The sequence below is a fragment of the Ovis aries genome, chromosome 8 (genome assembly GCF_016772045.2).
Source record: "Ovis aries strain OAR_USU_Benz2616 breed Rambouillet chromosome 8, ARS-UI_Ramb_v3.0, whole genome shotgun sequence".
NCBI classification, from domain to species: domain Eukaryota; kingdom Metazoa; phylum Chordata; class Mammalia; order Artiodactyla; family Bovidae; genus Ovis; species Ovis aries.
This window is the reverse complement of record NC_056061.1, coordinates 17,106,221-17,127,747: the sequence shown is the minus strand read 5'-3', so window position 1 is coordinate 17,127,747 and position 21,527 is coordinate 17,106,221. Positions and strand designations below refer to the sequence as shown.

Below are 21,527 nucleotides of genomic sequence, written 5' to 3'. Positions count from 1 at the left end.
AAATTCTCAAGTTTCTGCGTATACAGTAAATTCTTATTCTATTTATTTCTGAAGAAAAAAATGTTTAGAAAGATAATAATGATTTCAGTCCTTGATATTTTAATATTGACGTTCCCAAGGATCTTCCAAATAGAATATTAAGTATGAGTACATTGGTCTGGGACTCAGGAAAGGAATACAGACTTAAACATTTCAGGGTGATCATTTATATATAAAAATATGTAATACTTGAAACCATGAGAGTGAATGGGTTCCCTCAAGAGACAACAGGTAGACTAAGCTGAAAAAAAAAGCAAAGAGCAAAACTTTTTTAAGTACAGACATAAAAAGAGCCTTTCAAATGACTAAGAAAAATGTGTTAGATGAGAATGAAGAACTCTAAGAAATAATGGTACCAGGAAGATGAGGGAAAGTCAAGAGAGGCAAATGCTGCAAAATGAGGGCAAGAAAGAAGAGAAAGTTAACCATGGAGCTGCAGAAATAAGTCTCATTGCCGTGGCTGAGAAGTGAATAGGAGATAAAGAAATGGGGCCTGGGTATATATTCAATAGTTAGAAGGCCTTTTCTCTTAAGGAAAGCAAAGAGAAGTAAGGTACATATGAAATCACTCAGCTTTTTATATGAAAAATATGAGCAGGTTTAGAGAATGCAAGGAAAGGTACCAATAGAAAGGAAGACAACAACAAATGAAACAATGGTTCTTAAACAAAACAAAACCCCAGATAGGAACAGAATCAAGAGCAGACAAGCAGTTCAATCTGGAACAGAAGGATTACCTCTTCATTCTAACTGGGAGAAAGGGAACATTGATAGGGCACATAAATATGCATCTGTATGCATAAATGCACGACATCTAGGAATTCCATATCTAAAAACTTCCATTTCTCCCAGTGAGATAGGATGTAAGATTTCCTCTTAGAAAAATGCAGGCAGGGCCAAGACAGTGAGTTTGATGAAATTCATTGAACACTGAAGAAAGAATATCTAAAATGATTCCAAAGCAACACAAAGAGCTGCTGAAGCTAGAGAAATACATCAGTGCACCATCAATTTAATGTTACAACACTCTGCTCAATTTTTCTGAGGACCGGAAGTGACCTAGAGTCTCTGCTCAATTTCAAGAGGACCAGAGGTGATCTAGCGTCTCTGCTCAATATCCTGAGGACCAGAGGTGACCTAGAGTCTCTGCTCAATTTCCTGGAGACCACAGGTGACCTAGAGCCTCTGCTTAATTTTCTGAAGACCAGAGATGACCTAGAGTAGAGGAACTGTAGGCAGGAAACTCTGAAAGAGAAGAAAGCAAAAATTTTGAAAGAAGTGTTGAAAGACTGCAGTGAAGCACCCTGAAGTCTTCACTAGACAGGGAAAAAACCAAGGCAATGAAGGGCTGGGAGAGTGGTAGGGAAAAAAAGCTAGATACAATATCTTAATATTGATTAGAAAAATTTATGAATTTACAGATTATACACACACACACACACACAGAGGCTTTGCTGTCAGCTAAGACATTAAAGAATATGCCTGCAATGCAGGAGACCCAGGTTTGATCCCTGGGTTGGTAATATCTCCTGGAGAAGGGAATGACTACCCACTCCAGCATTCTTGCCTGGAGAATTCCATGGACAGAGGAGCCTGGTGGACTACAGTCCATGCGGTCACAGAGAGTCAGACATGACTGAGTGACTAACACTTTTACTCTCATATGCTTATAAACTTATATATCTTTGTCTTCTCTCAAAATTCTGGCTTCTTTCTGTACTTCCTCCTTTACTACAAAACATTTATATTTTGAAACCTGTTAATAACTGGTCTTTGGCCATTTTTCTTGAGTAAAGAATTTATTAAGGGATAAAAAAAATTATAAGATATCTTCATATTCTCAAAGAACTTAATATATCCCTAAAGAAGTGAGGTAGAATGATAAAAGATATCAAATTCACATACAAAGCTGTATGAAGTCAGCAAGAACAATAAAAATTCACCCAAGGCAAAGAAGCCTTCTTGAAAAACTCAAAGTTTACTCTTTCACAGTAAGATTTTTACCAGTGTTGGGATTATGGATAGTGGCAGCAAGAGCAGGAATAACCAAAGTGTAGGCACTGGTGTGCCTTCTAAGAGAAGTTTCACTTCTATCAATAACTAGATATGAGATTAGATAGATATATAAGGGCCAGGCTATGAAACATCTAGAATATTTTAGCTCAGACTGAGGATAAGCAGAGAAGAATCATAAAATGGGGCAAAGTGTTCAATAATAGAACAGTATTCTGTAGAAATTTTCCTCCCACTAAAATGCACCTGATATATTTTCATCCTTTCTTCCTCTAGTGTGTTACTGCAGTGTAACTCACGAGGATATACACTGTGTTATGAACTGAAAAACTGCAGATTGTATGAATCACTATGATAACTTCAAATGTAGATCTGCTACAAAAGGTCACATTATGCTGTATCTTAAATCTGTGGAAAGTCTCTTGTTTTAGCCAAAGCAATCTAATTTATTATGATATTAAAAAATAAATTACAAATCTGTTTATTAATAAAATTTACCATTTTCTAAAATGTAACAAAATATAATACTTACCACAAGACTTTGAATGTCCCAAAACTTCATCACCTTTCATGGTTTCACACAACTCAAAGTACTGAACACACTGCTGAACCGCTGTAGTTATCTAATAAAATAACAGCTTATTAATCCTAAAATTTTAAGCACACAAGTCCATGTATTAAAGAAGTTAGTCAAGGCTGTAAAATATGTTGAGAAAATATCTAAGAAAAATATTCAGAAAATTCAGAATAGCACCTTTCCACTGAAGCTCAGTCTCTGCAGTTACATTTTAACTACGGCTTCATTCCAGGAAACATGGAAAATATTTGTAGACCAATAAATATACTATTGTTATGTTTGGGAACGCATGTAAGAATTAAAGATTTTAAAATTTAAAAAAATAATAATAATAATCTTTTGATGTTCTAAAAAAAAGACAAAAATACAAATGTATTTTACATTTTATAGTGAACGATGAAAAAATTCTGGTCATGACTTTAAAAATTCTCTTGTCAATATCCCCAATTTCCTTGCCTTAAGAGTCTTTTCTTCCTACCTAGCCAGTAAAACGTGACCTGTATCTAGCTTTCATTTCCATCTTAGATACCAGAATTGCTAAAAGCTGATAAAGAAAATTCTCAATACAAAGAACAGTCATAAAAAACGATCTCCAACTTCTGTACCCAGTGATTCTCTGGTAGTCTTCATTCTACCTCCTTTTCCCACTCTCCTCAAGCAAAGATTTCAAATGTTCTTCCTTTCCTCTGCACCTACATACTTCCTGTAGATACCATCTCATTCTGCCCTCAGATAAAATAGAGGTAACCAGTGAGTTAAGGAGCAATAATTGCTAGATGTAGTAATAAAGAGGGTTTTGTTGATCTTCAAAAGATCAATTTCAAGGGAGCTTGGGGAACAGAACTAACTATAAGGAAAGGGAACAGGAACTGAAAAATTAAAGGCAGATAGTATAATTTTCATTTTCAAGAAGGCTGGCCATGAAAGAAAAAAAGGGTAAAACATAGGGGTGAGGTCTTAGGTCAAGAATGAATTCTTCAGGTTGAAAGGATATAGGCTTACTTAAGTAGAAAGGAAGTTAAGAGTATATAGAAGAGAAAGGATAATTGATAGAATAGTGTCTAAGAGCAGGAGCAGCTAGGACCTAAAGGAAAGGAAAGGTTAAGCTTTAGATGGGAAAACGAAGGAGGCTATGTGGACAGAGATGAGTTCATAATGATGGAATCAAGGAATTGACAGATTTCCTAGTCTCATTCATTCTTATGGCCATATTTCATGTAGAAGAATTAGCATGGCAGGATTACCATCATTAGAATGGCCCGCCTGTAAGACTGGACCTTGACCATCATCTGAAAACTTGGATTTCAGGATTTTTCCTACCATTCTAAAAACTGTACCTCAACAAACAATGTGGTTTTTATGCTGAACGTCTGTTTTCCTTCTGGGTGTGTGGAATTCCTGGTATATAGTAGGCAGAAGGTGCGAACATGATTAATCCCTGATTTAAAAAGAAAATGGGCACTAAATCTCTAATAAATTTCTCTGGTAGACAACATTTCACATGAGCTGTCATAATTTGACACTGGAGAAATTAAGATGAGTCCTGTGTGACTCTGCTGGGAAAAAAGACTCTTAGAAGTTCATGCTTGTGGAAACATGTATAATATCATATAAGAAATGAATCGCCAGTCCAGGTTCAATACAGGATCCTTGGGGCTGGTGCACTGGGATGACCCGGAGGGATGGTTCAGGTAGGGAGATGGGAAGGGGGGTTCAGGATGGGGAACATGTGTATGCCCATGGCGGATTCATGTTGATGTGTGGCAGAACCAATACAATATTGTAAAGTAAAAAATAAAATAAAATAAGTTCATGCTTGGTATCTTCTCCAGTGTGCCTTATCCTTACACCAGTTCTGTTTTGCATCGTTTTTTGGTAAGAAACCATAGCTGGGAGTACAACTACATGCTGAGTGCTAGAAATTCTCCCAGCAAATCATCAAATCTAGGGATGGGCTTTGGGAACCCCCTTCCATATCTATGTCTAAATCAATCTTTAGGATCCAGATCAATAAAATGAAATCTCCCCACCAGGAAATCTGGATCTCAAACTTGATACAACCAAATCTACCAAATCTAAAGTCATAACCTTTTTCAAAATCCTGTTTTCTTCCTACTGTGTTACTTATATCAATGAATGACAAATATTCAAATGAGTAAGTCCTGACCCAAAGTATGAGTCACTAAGTCGTGTCTGACTCTTTGCGACCCCATGGACTGTAGCTCAGCAGGCTCCTCTGTCCATGGAATTCTCCAGACAAGAATACTGGAGTGGGTAGCCATTTCCTTCTCCAGGGGAACTTCTTGACCCACGGATTGAACCTGCGCCTCCTGCATTGCAGGTGGATTCTTTATCACTGAGCCACCACGGAAATGCAAGTCCTTACCTAACCCCCATTCAAAAAGTCAAGTCCTCTAAAACTTATATTCAAAATATAGTACTCCTAAGTCCATCCATTTATCCCAATTCACTGTCATAGCCTTAATTCATGTTTCCATCATCTTTTGCCTCTTAGGAAAGATGTATTGAAGTAAAAACTATCTCCGCCTACACCTTCAGCCCATTTTCCAAATATTCCAAAGCTCTAATATAATGTTACTTCAGTACATGAGACTCTATCAGTGGATTACTAAATCTCCAGAATAAAGGTCAATCACCTAAATTTGACAATAAGAACTTTCTAATGACCTAACATTACTTTTATTCCTATTACCCTCCAGATGCCCCTCTCCCAAGATACACACACAGGCACAGAGAAATACATCTACCTGTGTAAAAAGTCAGTCACCAAAAGCCAATTCAGCAGTTATTTGACTAGTCAAATAACCAGTTCATTAAAAGCAAATCCACCAAAAATCTCACCAATCAGTACACATCAATTAATTCTGAAACACATTCAAAGCTGAAATGTACAACAAACTCATTTTTATCTGCAAAAGGGAAAAGGGTGAAGATTCCCTTCAAGTAGGTCTTATTTATTCTTCATGAAATTATGAGGCCTTATCCTGCCTCATACATGATGAAAAAAGCTAAGGTCAGCTGACACAGACCCAATTTAAAGTATCTAAGAATTTTTCAAAAACCATCATCCACTTAATACTAGTTTTAAGGTAACTGGTTTTCAGGAAATTTTTCTAATACTAACTCACACTTCTCTTAGCAATTTATATCCAGCCCTATTAATTATGTGCAGTTCCCAAGTGTACTATGTATTTTCCAATCCCTAAAGCCTTTAAAACATGCTATTCCATGGCCCTGAAATATTTTCCCACCACTACAACACCTTCCCTCCTTTCCAGAATAACACCTATTCATTAATTTAAAAATTTTCCCACAATTCTTGGAAATGAGTGGTTGTTCTATGGATAAAAGTCAGAACAACCATAATTTTATATAACCATGGTTAACAGGTATCTAGAACAAATTTAAAATCTTGTAAATCACTGTATGTCAACAGATCTCAATGAACTTTACTTCTGAGAACCAACCAATCAGTAGCCCCTTCCTTCTAAAAGTCAGCCAACAACAGACATGTTCTGGGAAATTTACAGTTGGCGTGAACTCACTTATCACCTCTAAAAGCCCATCAGACCAGTTCCAAGTTTTCTCCAAAATCCTGTATTAACATCTGCTTTGCCTAATTAAGTAAGCAACAAATACAGTTTGATGCTTTGTTTCAGATACTGAACAGTGCTTTTGAACTTCGACATTTCTGGAGCTTCCATGGAGATTACCTTGAGGACTCTCAATTGGCATCATTCCATGGGGTCCTCAAAGAAAAGTGTCTACTGGGGCCACAAGTCCCAAGCTTTGATAATCCTTCAGATTAGCCACCACTCGAGTCTAAGATCTAAGATTCATCTTGCTTTATTGAGCTCTCATTGCTAGATTTTATTATCCTTGGATTTATTATGAAATAGGTCTTTGTACAAAGAAGCCTCGTTTTGGAGGAGCACCACTGTGTCATTAGTTCTATTATTGTTCTATTATTTACGTGCCTATTCTTTTGTGCTCATTTTGCTTTTGTCGTTAGTTGTACAGACTCTGAACTCCTGTTTTTGGGGGGTTAGCTTGCATCTACTGAATGAATACATAAAAGAATGCTCAGAAGAAGGCATAGTCCAAGATTTAGTCAATTCGATCCAGTCCAGCCCTGAGATGAGTGGCTATCAGCAATAAACTCATTTAAAGGAAACTGGTCATATTGCCTTGGGTCTTCCACAAAAATGTCATGACTACACTCCCTGACTTGTCAATTCTTGAAAAAAAGGGAATCAATGATTATTCTGTCACCAATCACACAGCCCCTCCCTCACTTCAGCTTAGTCAGAACCTGAAACACCATTCATAAGCACACACTTTTACCCAAAAGTATAGTGATTTGTTTCATGTTTATCAGAAGTTTGTCTAGGATGCAGCCTCTGCTTGATAGAAATACTTCTGAGATTAAATTATATTAAAATCCTAATTCTTCAAAAAACTGCCATTATGGGGAAATTTTGATATGACAAACATAGTTACAACAGGCTCTAAAGAATTAGAAGACAAATGAACAAACAGCTTCTCTGTGCACTCAAAGCACTATCTCCAAGATAATCTAACTCAGACATTCTTTAGCTTACTTCCACTCAAATCTTCAAAAACTCATTCTTCCTTGCACTCATTTCTCTTACATGTGTTATCTTTGGTTTGAGAAGGATAACAATCACTGAAAAAACCACATCTCAGAAGAGGAACAATATAAGACATAATATCCCCTTTAAATTGCAGGAGTAGAAACCAAATCTATAGCAAGTAAATTTAAATACTAAAGATTCAAGTTGAGGATATAAAAAAAGGAGTATTCTAAACCTTCAGTTCAGTTCATTTCAGTCGCTCAGTAGTGCCTGACTCTTTGCGATCCCATGGACTGCAGCACACCAGGCCTCCCTGTCCATCAACAACTCCCAGTGTTCACTCAAACTCATGTCCATCAAGTCAGTGATGCCACCCAGCCATCTCATCCTCTGTCATCCCCTTTTCTTCCTGCCTTCAATGTTTCCCAGCATCAGTGTCTTTTCTAATGAGTCAGTTCTTCACATCAAGTGGCCAAAATACTGAAGTTTCAGCTTCAGCATCAGTTCTTCCAATGAACACAGAGGACTGATTTCCTTTAAGATTGACTGTTTGGATCTCCTTGCAGTCCAAGGGACTCTCAAGAGTCTTCTCCAACACCACGGTTCAAAAGCATCAATTCTTCAGTGCTCAGCTTTCTCTATAGTCCAACTCTCACATCCATACATGACTACTGGAAAAACCATAGCCTCGGCTAGACGGATCTTTGTTGGCAAAGTAATGTCTCTGCTTTTGAATATGCTATCTAGGTTGGTCATAATTTTTCTTCCAAGGAGCGAGCGTCTTTTAATTTCAAGGCTGTAGTCACCATCTACATTGATCTTGGAGACCCCCAAAATAAAATCTGCCACTGTTACCACTGTTTTCCCATCTATTTGCCATGAAGTGATGGGACCAGATGCCATGATCTTGGTTTTCTGAATGTTGAGCTTTAAGGCAACTTTTTCACTCTCCTCTTTCACTTTCATCAAGAGGCTCTTTAGTTCTTCTTCACTTTCTGCCATAAGGGTGGTGTCATCAGCATATCTGAGGTTATTGATATTTCTCCCAGCAATCTTCATTCCAGCTTATATTTCTTCCAGCTCAGCATGTCTCATGATGTATTCTGCCTAAGTTAAATAAGCAAGGTGACAATATACATCCTTGACGTACTCCTTTTCCTATTTGGAACCAGTCTGTTGTTCCAAGTCCAGTTCTAACTGTTGCTTCCTGACACGCATACAGGTTTCTCAGGAGGCAGGTCAGGTGGTCTGGTATTCCCCTCTCTTTCAGAATTTTCCAGAGTTTATTGTGATCCACACAGTCAAAGGCTTTGGCATAGTCGATAAAGCAGAAATTCTAAACCTTACGAAAGATATATTTGCTGTAAAATTCAGGATTTTATTTCATACTTATTCTCCTGCAGGAGAATATTTCCTGTAGGAAATATGTACCAGCCAGTTCACTTAACTATTAATCTCTAAGATTGGGGCGGTGGGGTGTGGGGGGTGGGTGGAGAGGAGGAGTGGAGTGGTGGTGGTATGAAAACAGTAAGGTAGGAAAAACCAAGGAAAAATTTGAATAACTTACCTGTCAACATTTTTTTTAGCAACCTGAAGAGGCCAAGGAAAATGGGAAATGTACTACATAAGGCCATCTCAGAAGCCATTCTCTTAAGGGTAAACTGGACAAAAGATTCCAATTGTTAAAAGATTAAATATCTCTGCTGATAGCCAAAATGCTTTTCAACTAGTTCATAAAAACAAAGTTCTTAACTTCCTCAGATATGGCTTTAAAAAAACTGGCAACACATACTTGAATGATCTGTCGCCCAGTGCTACCTATTGAATCTTCCCCTATGGCTCAGCCGTAGAGAATCCACCTGCAATGCAGGAGACACAGGAGATGCAAGTTCAATCCCTGGTGGGGAAAATCCCCTGCAGGAGGGTATAGCAACCCACTCCAGTATTCTTGCCAGGAGAAGCCCATGGACAGAGGAGCCTGGCGGGCTACAGTCCATAGTGACGCAAAGAGTCAGAAACTACTGAAGTGACTGAGCATGCACGCACATTACCCATTGAAAATGTCACACTTTTCACAGAACAAACTGCACAGAGTAGCTACTAACACATATTAGTTTTAAATGTAATTAAGATATCAAAAATTTAGTCTCTTAGTTTCCCTAATCACATTAAGTTTCAGTGGATATATATCTTTCACTGTTGTACAAAATATTATCAGATAGCACCTATAAGAAGCTAGAGGACATGCTTTAGCAGATACTCATATCACGCTGCTGTGACTGAAGTTCTTTCACAAGGATCTCTTATAAAACAAAAGACAAATCCACGAGTGACTCAGAGTTCCCACTACTACTGCTGCTTAGTCTCTTAAGCTGTGTCCAACTCTTCGCAACCCCATGGACTGTAGTCCACCAGGATCCTCTATCCATGGTATTTCCCAGACGAGAATACTCGGACGAGTTGCCATTTCCTTCTCCAGGGGATCTTCCCAACCCAGGGATCTAACCTGTGTCTCCTGCATTGGCAGGTGGATTCTTTACCACTGAGACACCTGGGAAACCTGTGTGTGCGTGTGTGTTTGTGTGTGTCTATGTGTGTTTATGTATGCACATATACGTACACCCATAAGTACAACCATTAAAAAAATACCTTTTAGTATTTCGGTAAATTTAGGAAAACTTTAAGAAAAAATAAGATTTAGGATGAAACCTCATGCAAGATGCAAGTTTGGTTCATTATGTATATGAGGTAAAATATCTGAACAAGTTGGTAGAATATTGAAGCTGATAATATTTGTGGGCTAAGAACTGACTATAGTAATTCAGTTTTCAAATAAGGAACATATTTTAAGAGTTAACCTAAAAGAAACATTTGAAATACTTCCACCAGGGCCTTTCTGACAGCAAGAGTGAGATATCTGTATGTCAAATCATGCAAGGAAAAAATCATTCCTGTTTTTTCTTCTTTCTCTATTCTAGCAAGATCACTTTATGCTCACATGGCAGCAACAAATTTCCATTAAAAATGGGAATGAGAGAGAAATAGAGAAAGACTTTCAGTTTCTCTAAGGATTTTTAAATACCTATTACCTCTACAAATAAATTCCCATCCTAATAGTCAATATCTCCATCTTCTCCTTTCTGAATCCCAATTCTTTAAATTATCAAACAGAAAACAATTATTGTTCTCCTTTTTTCAATTTATGTCCTAGTACAGTATTCTTAAAATTCACAATTCTAGGAATCTTTCTCTTCACTTCTCAAGATTTTACTTAAGTACATAAACTGTATTTATTATCTGAAAGTCATATCAGTATAACCATAATTTCACAATTTTCATATTTGTCAATTATTCACTAGACTTGCTGAATTCATTCCTTTCAGTGCTCTAACACGTTGTTCTACCAATAGCATTAAAAGCTGAAAATTTTACTAACATATTTTACAGTATTAGTTTGTATTTAGTATAACTTGAATCAATATGTGTGAATACAAATGCACTTACCATTCTGAGTTTTTTAATGCAACTTTCAGTCAAAAGCATGGGTAAATTTTGTAGAATGAAATTGAGTGGAGGTGGGGGGGGAACGCTACAAACACCTGATCTGAATTAAACTATATGATAATACTTAATGGCTTATCCCAAAGTATCTTGTTGCAGCTCAATTTATTAATACTATGAAGTTATAGACTTTCTAACTGTTATCTTGACTGCATTTTAAGTCTCTACTTTAATCCTTTTATGTTTCACAGAACGGTAGTTTAAAAGTCACATAAAAGGGGGATTACTTCATTATCCAACATTAATTATCACTCAACTTTGCACATCCAAGTTATTACATCATATATCTTCTTGCGATTTTATTTCTCAAGATAAGAACAAAAACATAGACTTACCAGAGATTTATATTTCTTTTCGAGAAGTCTTAGTACTGTAGTTCTGCTATAATATGCATGCTAAAATTAGGAGGAAAATGACATTTAATATTCAGGCTATACCATTCAAAATCTATTTTTCCTACATCATTTCTTTCTAATAACATAAATCACAAAATAACTTAATTTAAATTATTGTAATCAAAGCAAAACAGGTTTTTCTAAATACAATGATTTATAAGCATAGCAATCACAAGAATGCAAATCATATTAAAAACTGGAGCATTTACTAATAGACCAGTATCCCTGATTTATCCAGGGATAGATTCTATCCTTTGGTTGTGTCCAGATACCATACTAAGTTATTTTAAAACCAAAAAATATGCCTGACTGCCAGTTTATGACAGAGCCTAAAGGGAAGATTAAGAAATGAGGGCAAGGAGGGGCGAGGGGAGAACTTGCAACTCTCACAACAAGGAGGGAACTATAATGTTTACATACACATAAGAATGCCAAGGTTGAAATGCTCTCACGGACAGTATCTTAATCATTCCCTGCCGACCATATTTTAAACCACTTCAAAGTGCCAAAAGAAACTCTCCTTAGAACTAAACAAAAATGAGATTAAAATGTTTTTTATGCATTGTACAAAAGGGAAATTTTACATAAATATTACTTAGGTTCAATATCATTAGCCTTTAATGTAGTTTTTCATTTTACTTTAAAAAATAATATTCTGTAAAAGCTATCAGAACTTCTGGGGAATAGAATTTAATCAAATAAGTTTTCCATTAATTGAGAGATAATCAAAACCCTTTGTTTTTTGGGGGCTTCTCTTGTGGCTCAGTTCACCTGCAATGAAGAAGACCTGGGTTCAGCCCCTGGGTTGGGAAGATCCCCTGGAGAAGGGAAAGGCTACCCACTCCAGTATTCCTGCCTGGAGAATTCCATGGACTGTATAGTCCATGGGGTCGCAAAGAGTTGTACACGACTGAGTGACTTTCACTCTCACTTTCTGTGTTTTAACCCTTGTAGCTTAAAATGTTTTTTAAAAAAATCATTAATTCATTTTTCAGGTTTAGTAAGAGAAATATGCTGCCTTATAATTAAACTATTGACCATGTTCTGAAAAGAAAGCCTCATAGTACATCCCTTAGATCACAGTTCACATACCACAACCCTCAGGTCAAAGTTAGCTGCCTCCTGATATTTGTTGAACAATGTTTTATCTATAGGTGCTTCTTGGCTATGGCAGAGAACAGATTAGTTGCATCAGAGACAGGACAGTCTACAAAGTCAGAAATATTTACTGCCTGGCTCTTAAAGTATGACAACTTCTGCCTTAGAGGAATGAAGAAATGTGATAAATTTTAGTAATACTAGAACACAATGGGAGCTATTTAGTAATTTTCTGTTGGTTGGATTTCCTATGATGTCTCATTTTCTTTAGAATAAAGTGCTGACATTATAATGTTAAGTGAAAAAAGTTAATTATAAGCGCTTAATGGCAACCCACTCTGGTACTCTTGCCTTGAAAATCCCATGGACGGAGGAGCCTGGTAGGCTGCAGTCCATGGAGTCATTTGGACACGACTGAGTGACTTCATTTTCACTGTTTACTGTCATGCGCTGGAGAAGGAAATGGCAACCCACTCCAGTGTTCTTGCCTGGAGAATCCCAGGGACGGGGGAGCCTGGTAGGCTGCGGTCCATGGGGTCGCACAGAGTCGGACACGACTGAAGCGACTTGGCAGCAGCAGAAGCAGAATATGATGTGTTAAAATTAATCTGTTTAGGTCTTTTTAAAAGCATACAGCTACATAAAATAAAATCTCAATAGCTGTTATGCCCATGTATAGAATTACAGATATTTCATTTTATTTCTGCTTTTACATGTTTTGCATATGTTCTATAACAGTGGTATAATTTGATAATCAAAAAAAGAAAAAAGTCAAATATCAGATTGAGGAACAAAGTTTCAGTTTCAGTTCAGTGGCTCAGTCATGTCCAACTCTTTGTGACCCCATGTACTGCAGCACACCAGGCTTCCCTGCCCATCACCAACTCCTGGAGTTTACTCAAACTCCTGTCCATTGAGTCAGTGATGCCATCCAACAATCTCATCCTTTGCCGTTCCCATCTCCTCCTGCCCCCAATCCCTCCCAGCATCAGGGTCTTTTCTAATGAGTCAATTCTTCGCATCAGGTGGCCAAAGTATTAAAGTTTCAGCTTCAGCATCAGTCCTTCCAATGAATATTCAGGACTGATTTCCTTTAGGATGGACGTCTTGGATCCGCTTGCAGTTCAAGGGACTCTCAAGAGTCTTCTTCAACACCACAGTTCAAAAGCATCAATTCTACAGTGCTCATCTTTCTTTAACTCCAACTCTCACATCCATATGTGACTACTGGAAAAACCACAGCTTTCACTAGATGGACCTTTGTTGGCAAAGTAATATCTCTGCTTTTTAATATGTTATCTAGGTTGGTCATAACTTTTCTTCCAAGGAGCAAGCATCTTTTAATTTCATGGCTGCAGTCACAATCTGCAGTGATTTTGGAGGCTAAAAAAATACTCCGTCACTGTTTTCACTGTTTCCCCATCTATTTGCCATGAGGAACAAAGAGTTCAAGCTAAATTAAGTTGAGTAAGCATTTACCAAACATATACCATACAGAGCTCAGGTAAATGTTAAGTACCAAACAAATGCTTTGGTTAACTGGGCATTATCATACAGTTGATATGATAATGCAGACCATTCACTGTCACAGTATCCAAGTCTATGCCCCAACCAGTAATGCTGAAGAAGCTTAAATTGAAGGGGTCTATGAAGACCTACAAAACCTTCTAGAACTAACACTCAAAAATGAGGTCCTTTTCATTATAGGGAACTGGAATGCAAAAGTGGTAAGCTAAGAGATACCTAGAGTAACAGGCAAATTTGCCCTTGGAATACAGAATGAAGCAGGACAAAGGCTAATAGAGTTTTCCCAAGAGAACACACTGGTCACAGCAAATGCCCTCTTCCAACAACGCAGGAGAAGACTCTACACACGAACAGCATCAGATGGCCAACAATGATGTCAGATTAATTATACTCTTTGCAGCCAAACATGGAGAAGCTCTATACAGTCAGCAAAAATAAGACTGAGAGCTGACTGTGGCTCAGATAATGAACGCCTTATTGCCAAACTCAGACTTAAACTGAAGAAAGTAGGGAAACTCACCAGACCATTCAGGTATGACTTAAATCAAATCCCTTAAGATAATATAATGGAACTGACAAGGATATTCAAGGCATTAGATATGATAGAGTAGCTGAAGAACTATGGACGGAGGTTCGTGACACTGTACAGGAGGCAATGATCAAGACCAAGTAACTGAGGAAAGAAAACAGGCGAAAGGGAAAGGAGAAAAGGAAACACAGGTCCATTTGAATGCAGAGTTCCAAAGGATAGCAAGGAGAGATAAAAAAAAAGCCTTCCTCAGTGATCAATGAAAAGAAATAGAGGAAAACAATAGAATGGGATAGACTAGAGAACTCAAGAAAATCAGAGATACCAAGGGAACATTTCATGCTAAGATGGACACAATTAAGGACAGAAATGGTATGGACCTAATAGAAGCAAAAGATACTAAGAAGAGGTGGCAACAATACACAGAAGAACTATACAAAAAAGATCTTCATGACTCAGGTAATCATGATGGTATGATCACTCACCTAGAGCCATACATCCTGGAATGTGAAGTCAAGTAGGCCTTAGGAAGTATCACTACAAAGCTAGTGGAAGTTATGGAATTCCAGTTGAGCTCTTTCAAATCCTAAAAGATGGTGCTGTTAAGTGCTACACTCAGTATGCCAGCAAATTTGGAAAACTCAACAGTGGCCACAGGACTGGAAAAGGTCAGTTTTCATTCCAATTCCAAGGAAAGGTAATTCCAAAGAATTTTCAAACTACCACACAATTGCACTCATCTCACACGCTAGCGAAGTAATGCTCAAAATTCTCCAAGCCAGGCTTCAACAGTACGTGAACCATGAACTTCAGATGTTCAAGTTGGATTTAGAAAAGGCAGAAGAAGCAGAGATCAAATTGCCAATATCCGTTGGATCATCAAAAAAGCAAGAGAGTTCTAGAAAAACATCTACTTCTGCTTTATTGATTATGCCAAAGCCTTTGACTATGTACATCACCACAAATTGTGAAAAATTCTTAAAGAGATGTGGATACCAGACCACCTGACCTGCCTCCTGAGAAATTTGTAGGCAGGTCAAGAAGTAACAGTTAGAACTGTACATGGAACAACAGACTGGTTCCAAATCCGGAAAGGAGTACATCAAGGCTGTGTATTGTCACCCTGCTTACTTAACTTCTATGCAGAGTACATCATGAGAAACGCTAGGCTGGAAGCACAAGCTGGAATCAAGATTGCCAGGAGAAATATCAGATATGCAGATGACACCACCCTTATGGCAGAAAGTGAAGAAGAATTAAAGAGCCTCTTGATGAAAGTGAAAGAGGAGAGTGAAAAAGTTGGTTTAAAACTCAACGTTCAGACAACTAAGATCATGGCATCTGCTCCTATCACTTCATGGCAAATAAATGGGGAAACAATGGAAACAGTGTCAGACTTTATTTTGGGGGGCTCCAAAATCACTGCAGATGGTGATTGCAGCCATGAAATTAAAAGACGCTTACTCCTTGGAAGAAAAGCTATGACCAATCTAGACAGCATATTAAAAAGCAGAGACACTACTTTGCTGACAAAAATCTGTCTAGTCAAAGCTATGGTTTTTCTAGTAGTCATGTATGGTTTGAGAGTTGGACTATAAAGAAAGCTGAGTGCTGAAGAATTGATGCTTTTGAACCATGGTGTTAGAGAAGACACTTGAGAGTCACTTGGGCTGGAAGGAGATCCAACCAGTCAATCCTAAAGGAAATCAGTCCGAATATTCATTGGAAGGACTGATGCTAAAGCTGAAATTCCAATTCTTTGGCCACCTGATGCCAAGCACTGATGATGTATTTGAAAAGACCCTGATTCTGGAAAACATTGAAGGTGGGAGGAGAAGGGGCTGACAGAGGATGAGATGGTTGTATGTCATCACCGACTCAATGGACATGAGTTTGAGTAAACCATGGGAGCTGGTGATGGACAGGGAAGCCTGGAGTGCTGCAGTCCATGGGGTCGCAAAGAGTCGGACACGACTGAGTGACTGAACTGAACTGATACAGTTGAGATAAAAATAAAATTTTAAAAAAAGGAAAGCATCAGCTAGATAACATCTAAGTCATGCCAAGTAGCAATGAAGCATGTTGCTGCTTTGCATGGTTTGCATGGCAAGATATGGCCCCATTCCCATCCTTCCCACTGCAACAAAGACATGTTGAGAGGGATAAAGACATAGGAACACAATCCAATATAACTATGACTACTGTCAGACACAGGCTACCCTTACTCAACAGCAGAAGAGGGAGGTAATGGTGTTTAACAATCTTTTAATATTAGTACAGTTCTAAGGCAGTGGTCAGTTCCACAGGAAGTTACCAGCATTCAGGCATTAAACACATTTTCTAAACTGCAGATTCAGGAAGTGGCAAATGAAGAGATGTTTCCAGACATCTATAAGCCAGAGAAAAGTGAAATTGAACCCTTCTGGTTTACCAGATCTTCTTTAAAAATTCATAGCTGTAGAACTAAGATATACGACTTCTCTGGCAGTCCAACAGTTAACTCTGCTCTTCCAATGCAGGGGGCACAGGTTTCATTCCTGGTCGGGGAACTAAGATTTCATACGTGGAGTGGCAAGGCCAAAAGATTTCAAAAATTTAAAAATAAAATAAAATAAGACATGATTTGGAATAGGTCATTCAGTTTAGTAGATTCAAATGAATTACCATTAAAATCCTATTCTGAATCTGTCACCTACTAGGTAAAGAATACAGAGCAAGTTACCGCTCTATGCCTCAGGTGCTGCATCTGTAAAATAGGTTAATAATACTGTCTATGTCATGAACTGTTATAAGAATTAAATGAGTTAACACATGTAAACGTGATTAGAATTCTTGATACTGTAAACAAACAGCAGCTATTCTTTAAAGCAATACAGCATGCAAAGAAAGGTAGAAAAACATTCCGTATTTCCTTACCATCCACTTTTTGAACCACACAGCTTTGGTATCCACCAATGCAAGAAAATATATCGGATCCAAAATTTTTTGTGAGACAAGATGGCTTTGATCATGTTTAACTGATAACAAAGACAAAGTACTCTCCACAATTTCTTCCATATACCTAATAGTTTGGGAAAGAAGTGATCTTTAGAAAAAAAATATATAATAGTGACTTTTATTTATTTTTTATTTATGGAATGATAAAGTAATAGGTAATATTTAGAAACATCATTTTTTAATATTTCAGTAAATGGCAGAGATGAGATTCACCCCCAATTTCCTCTGCTCTTAAAACTTATGTTCTACTTCAGCACTGGCTGTTCAAATTTAAATTTCCTCTTTAGACCATAGTTACCCTTACAACCTCATTAAACATCTTAGAATTAAAAAGGGAAAAGCTTAAAGAACACTGAAGGAACTTCACCAAAGTATCAAAGACTCAGGGACCAGTAATGAAAGAACCTGAGGCTGCAGCACCCTCTTTTTACCTTGTTGTGATAGTTTTGTGGCTGTTTAGTCGCTGAGTTGTGCCTGACTCTTGTTGCAACCCCATGGACTGTAGCCTATCAGGTTCCTCTCTTCATGGGATTAACCAGGCAAGAATACCAAACGGGGTTACATTTACTTCTCCAGGGGATCTCTCAGACCCATGGATCAAACCCACAATCTCCTGCATTGGCAGGTGGATTTTTTACAGCTGAGCCACTTAGGAAACACATTGTGATAATTAAACTGTATTATATATACTGGTATAGAGCCATTCACATAGCTAAGTACAAAACATGGAAAGCTAAAAACAAACCACATAAAATCAGTTGACTATCTACTTTTTGAAATTTATGTGGCCAGTAAGATTCCTAATCTTATTACTGATATAAATTACGGGGCTTACTTTTCTGGGTGTCGAATCCAAAAAGATGGAGCCTCTTTCTGATATTCATTTAGAAGACGAATCTATAAAACAGTGTATAACCATTCTCAAAAGGTTAGAATTCTTAAATACAGAATTACATCAAGAGAAATAAAAGCATATTACAGAAAGTAAATACCTTTTTAAGTAAATGGTTGACATTAGGATTACTTATGTCTATGCCAGTTGAAAGAGTAGGAATATTATTTTCTCTAGAAAGAAAGTATAACTCCAAATATTTAGCTAAAAAGGAACAGTAAAAATAAGATTATTATGCCATTCAGTTATAGTGCTTTCTAAAAAGTTATTTCCTATCCATTTTTCTTAAGTACAAGTTTTCAAAAGTTTTGAAAATGATATAATCAACATACCTAAGCTTGTATAAATTTCCTTGGTCATATGTAATGGTGAAAGTGTAAACGTCTGTGCATAGAATTTTAAAATCCGGTCCTATGGAAATGAAACAAAATTTGTATACAAGATTATTTCATCATCTATTTTCATTAAGAATGATTTTTTCACATAGCGAAAACCTTAAATACATGACCATTCAAAAACTTCAACAGAAATATAACTAAAATGGCACATTCTTGTGTTGGTTGGCAAAAGTAAAGTCAACCAAAACTAAGAGTCAATCTAATGTAGCAGAACATTGTAAAATTTGGTAATAGTGGGGATACTGACAGGAGGAGGCAGAGTGAGGTTCCCTAAAGGAAGGAAACAATATAATTTGTTATAATCTGACACAATGTAAAGGTGTCAGACAAGGAAACAGTAGGAGGACTAAATGTGAAAAACAAAAAACCCACTCCTTTCCAAATCCATTATCTGCTTTTGTTTTAATTGCTTACATGGAAAGTTTAGACTTTTAGGACTTCAATAATTTTACCTACTCCCAGGAAAAATATTATATTGTAAAATTTACATTATTAAAACATAAAGTAGGAACTATCACAATGTAAAAAAATTAAATGAGATAATAGAAGTAGTCAGTACGTGACACTAACAGGTACTTAGAAATGACAGCTTATCATTTTAATTATACCAACTTTGATGGAATTAATCTTAATAGTGAAATTCAATTTCTCATTAAAAAAATAAAATTCCCTCAAATACTCTACTTTGAGGAAAAAACTAACAACCTTGCCTATATCAAATATTCAGTTCAGTTCAGTTCAGTCACTCAATCGTGTCTGACTTTTTGCGACCCCATGAATTGCAGCATGCCAGGCCTCCCTGTCCATCCCCATCTCCCGGAATTCACCCAAACTAACATCCATTGAGTCGGTGATGCCATCCAGCCATCTCATCCTCTGTCGTCCCCTTCTCCTCCTGCCCCCAATCCCTCCCAGCATCAGAGTCTTTTCCAATGAGTCAACTCTTCGCATGAAGTCGCCAAAGTACTGCAGTTTCAGCTTCAGCACCATTCCTTCCAAAGAACACCCGGTGCTGATCTACTATAGAATGGACTGGTTGGATCTCCTTGCAGTCCAAGGGACTCTCAAGAGTCTTCTCCAACACCACAGTATCAAATATTAGATTAATACATTTAAGAAAATGGTTATCCAAGAAGATGTACATGGCTCAGATGGTAAAGAATCTGCCCACAATGCGGGAGACCTGGGTTCAGTCCCTGGGTTGGGAAGACACCCTGGAGAAAGGAATGGCAACTCATTCCAATATTCTTGCCCGGAGAACTCCATGGGCAGAGGAGCCTGGTGGTATATAGTCCATGGGGTCGCAAAGAGTCACATACAGTAGAACGACTAACACACGCACACACAAATGACTAAAAATATATTGCAATAACCCAAGAAATTCTTACTGAACATAGGGCATTAATTAATTTGGGAAGCATGTTTTCATAGTTGCAGCAATTGGTAAGCATTAATATTTGTCACACTTTCAAACACTACATACTTCACTCAGTTACATGTAAGCATCCTTCGGAGTAGAAAATGAAGAAACAATTGAACTCAAGAATTTGGATAAAGCATACGTTCTAGACAAAAAGAACATCATGCCTTGTTTCCTATTCAAATGATTGGTTCTGTTTGTCATCTCTCCTCAGGTGACTGCTTCTTCCAATTTTATTGCCTTAAGTACTAACACAAACTCTTGCCGAATATAATGGCCAAACCAAACCACTTAAATTGACCCGGCATGATCTTTACAATGTTTATAAAAAGAATAAAGAAAACCTATTAGAGCATTATTCTATCTTTAGAAGGGAAACTTAATTGTATTTCCAGTTAGGATGCGTTGAAGTGAAAAGGTAGCCGTGAAATATCTTCCCCCTTGAATCCTTCAGAATTTTTGAGAAGTCTGCATCACCCTCTGGTGTTAGTATTGTTGAACTGCATCCAGGATTGAGTAAACACCATTTTCCCTCTAACAAAAACATGAACAAATCACTTGTTTCCAAATCCCTTCTGTTTACCAGTACAATTATACTTTCATTGATGAAAGAGTATGTTTAAGTGGTAAAAAGGTATTGAGATTTATTTTTATGAACTGTTTACTGTCTCATCTTCTAGAATATAAGTTCTATGCAGGCAAAGGTTTCTGTCTTGCTCAGTGTGTTCCCAGCATCTGATCTAGAATGATGTGTACTGTAGGTAAATTTATCTTTTACTAATACCTTAAAAAATTCTATATAAAAAAACCTTATATATTTTTAAGGACAATTTTTTCCTTCACTGATATATCATTTATGAAGAAAAAGGCAGTTAAAAAATTTAAGTTTGTAGTTAAATGTGATGCTGGAATACAGTCAGGATGTTTTTTTAATCCCATGTAATTACTGCACTTTTTAACGTAACCTTGCTTTTCATCACATAGTGTTTCTGAGAAGTCATACGTGAATCATTTTTTACATAACTACCTCTACTACTTTGCAGCCTTAATTTTTGTGATTATCTATATTTTCTGTATAATTCATCTCTATTATCTTCTAATGTCTTATCTTTACAGTTTTCTAACTTCTCTTTCTAGGCAGTTGGTAGTAGTGGTTTAGTGGCTAAGTCATGTCCAACTCTTGCGATCATGAACTGTAGCCTGCCAGGCTCCTCTGTCCATGGGATTCTCCAGGCAAGAATACTAGAGTGAGCTGTCATTTCCATTTCCAGGGGATCTTTGAGACCTAGGAACCGAACGTGGGTCACTTGCATTGTAGGCAGATTCTTTACCAACTGAGTTAGGAGGGAAGCCATGCTAAGCACTTAAGCAATCTCTAACAGTTAAATACATAAGGAAAATGCTTATTCAAATCTTTCATAGTAAATTTTAATCATTCCAAGTTCAAGTTTTCACATATGAATTC

General features: G+C 37.3%; 1 protein-coding gene across 3 annotated transcripts in view; it reads right to left on the bottom strand.

The window, feature by feature from the left end:
* TBC1D32 (TBC1 domain family member 32) overlaps positions 1-21,527 on the bottom strand; it is a 198,437-nt gene that overhangs the window by 150,865 nt on the left and 26,045 nt on the right. For all 3 annotated transcript variants that reach the window (XM_004011160.6, XM_015097326.4, XM_060419209.1), the window contains 6 exons: positions 18,577-18,655; positions 18,345-18,448; positions 18,188-18,249; positions 17,272-17,416; positions 11,142-11,201; positions 2,585-2,675 (listed from right to left, as the gene is read on the bottom strand). In XM_004011160.6, coding sequence (XP_004011209.4) covers positions 2,585-2,675; positions 11,142-11,201; positions 17,272-17,416; positions 18,188-18,249; positions 18,345-18,448; positions 18,577-18,655 — 541 coding nt within the window. The remainder of the gene's footprint in view (positions 1-2,584; positions 2,676-11,141; positions 11,202-17,271; positions 17,417-18,187; positions 18,250-18,344; positions 18,449-18,576; positions 18,656-21,527) is intronic.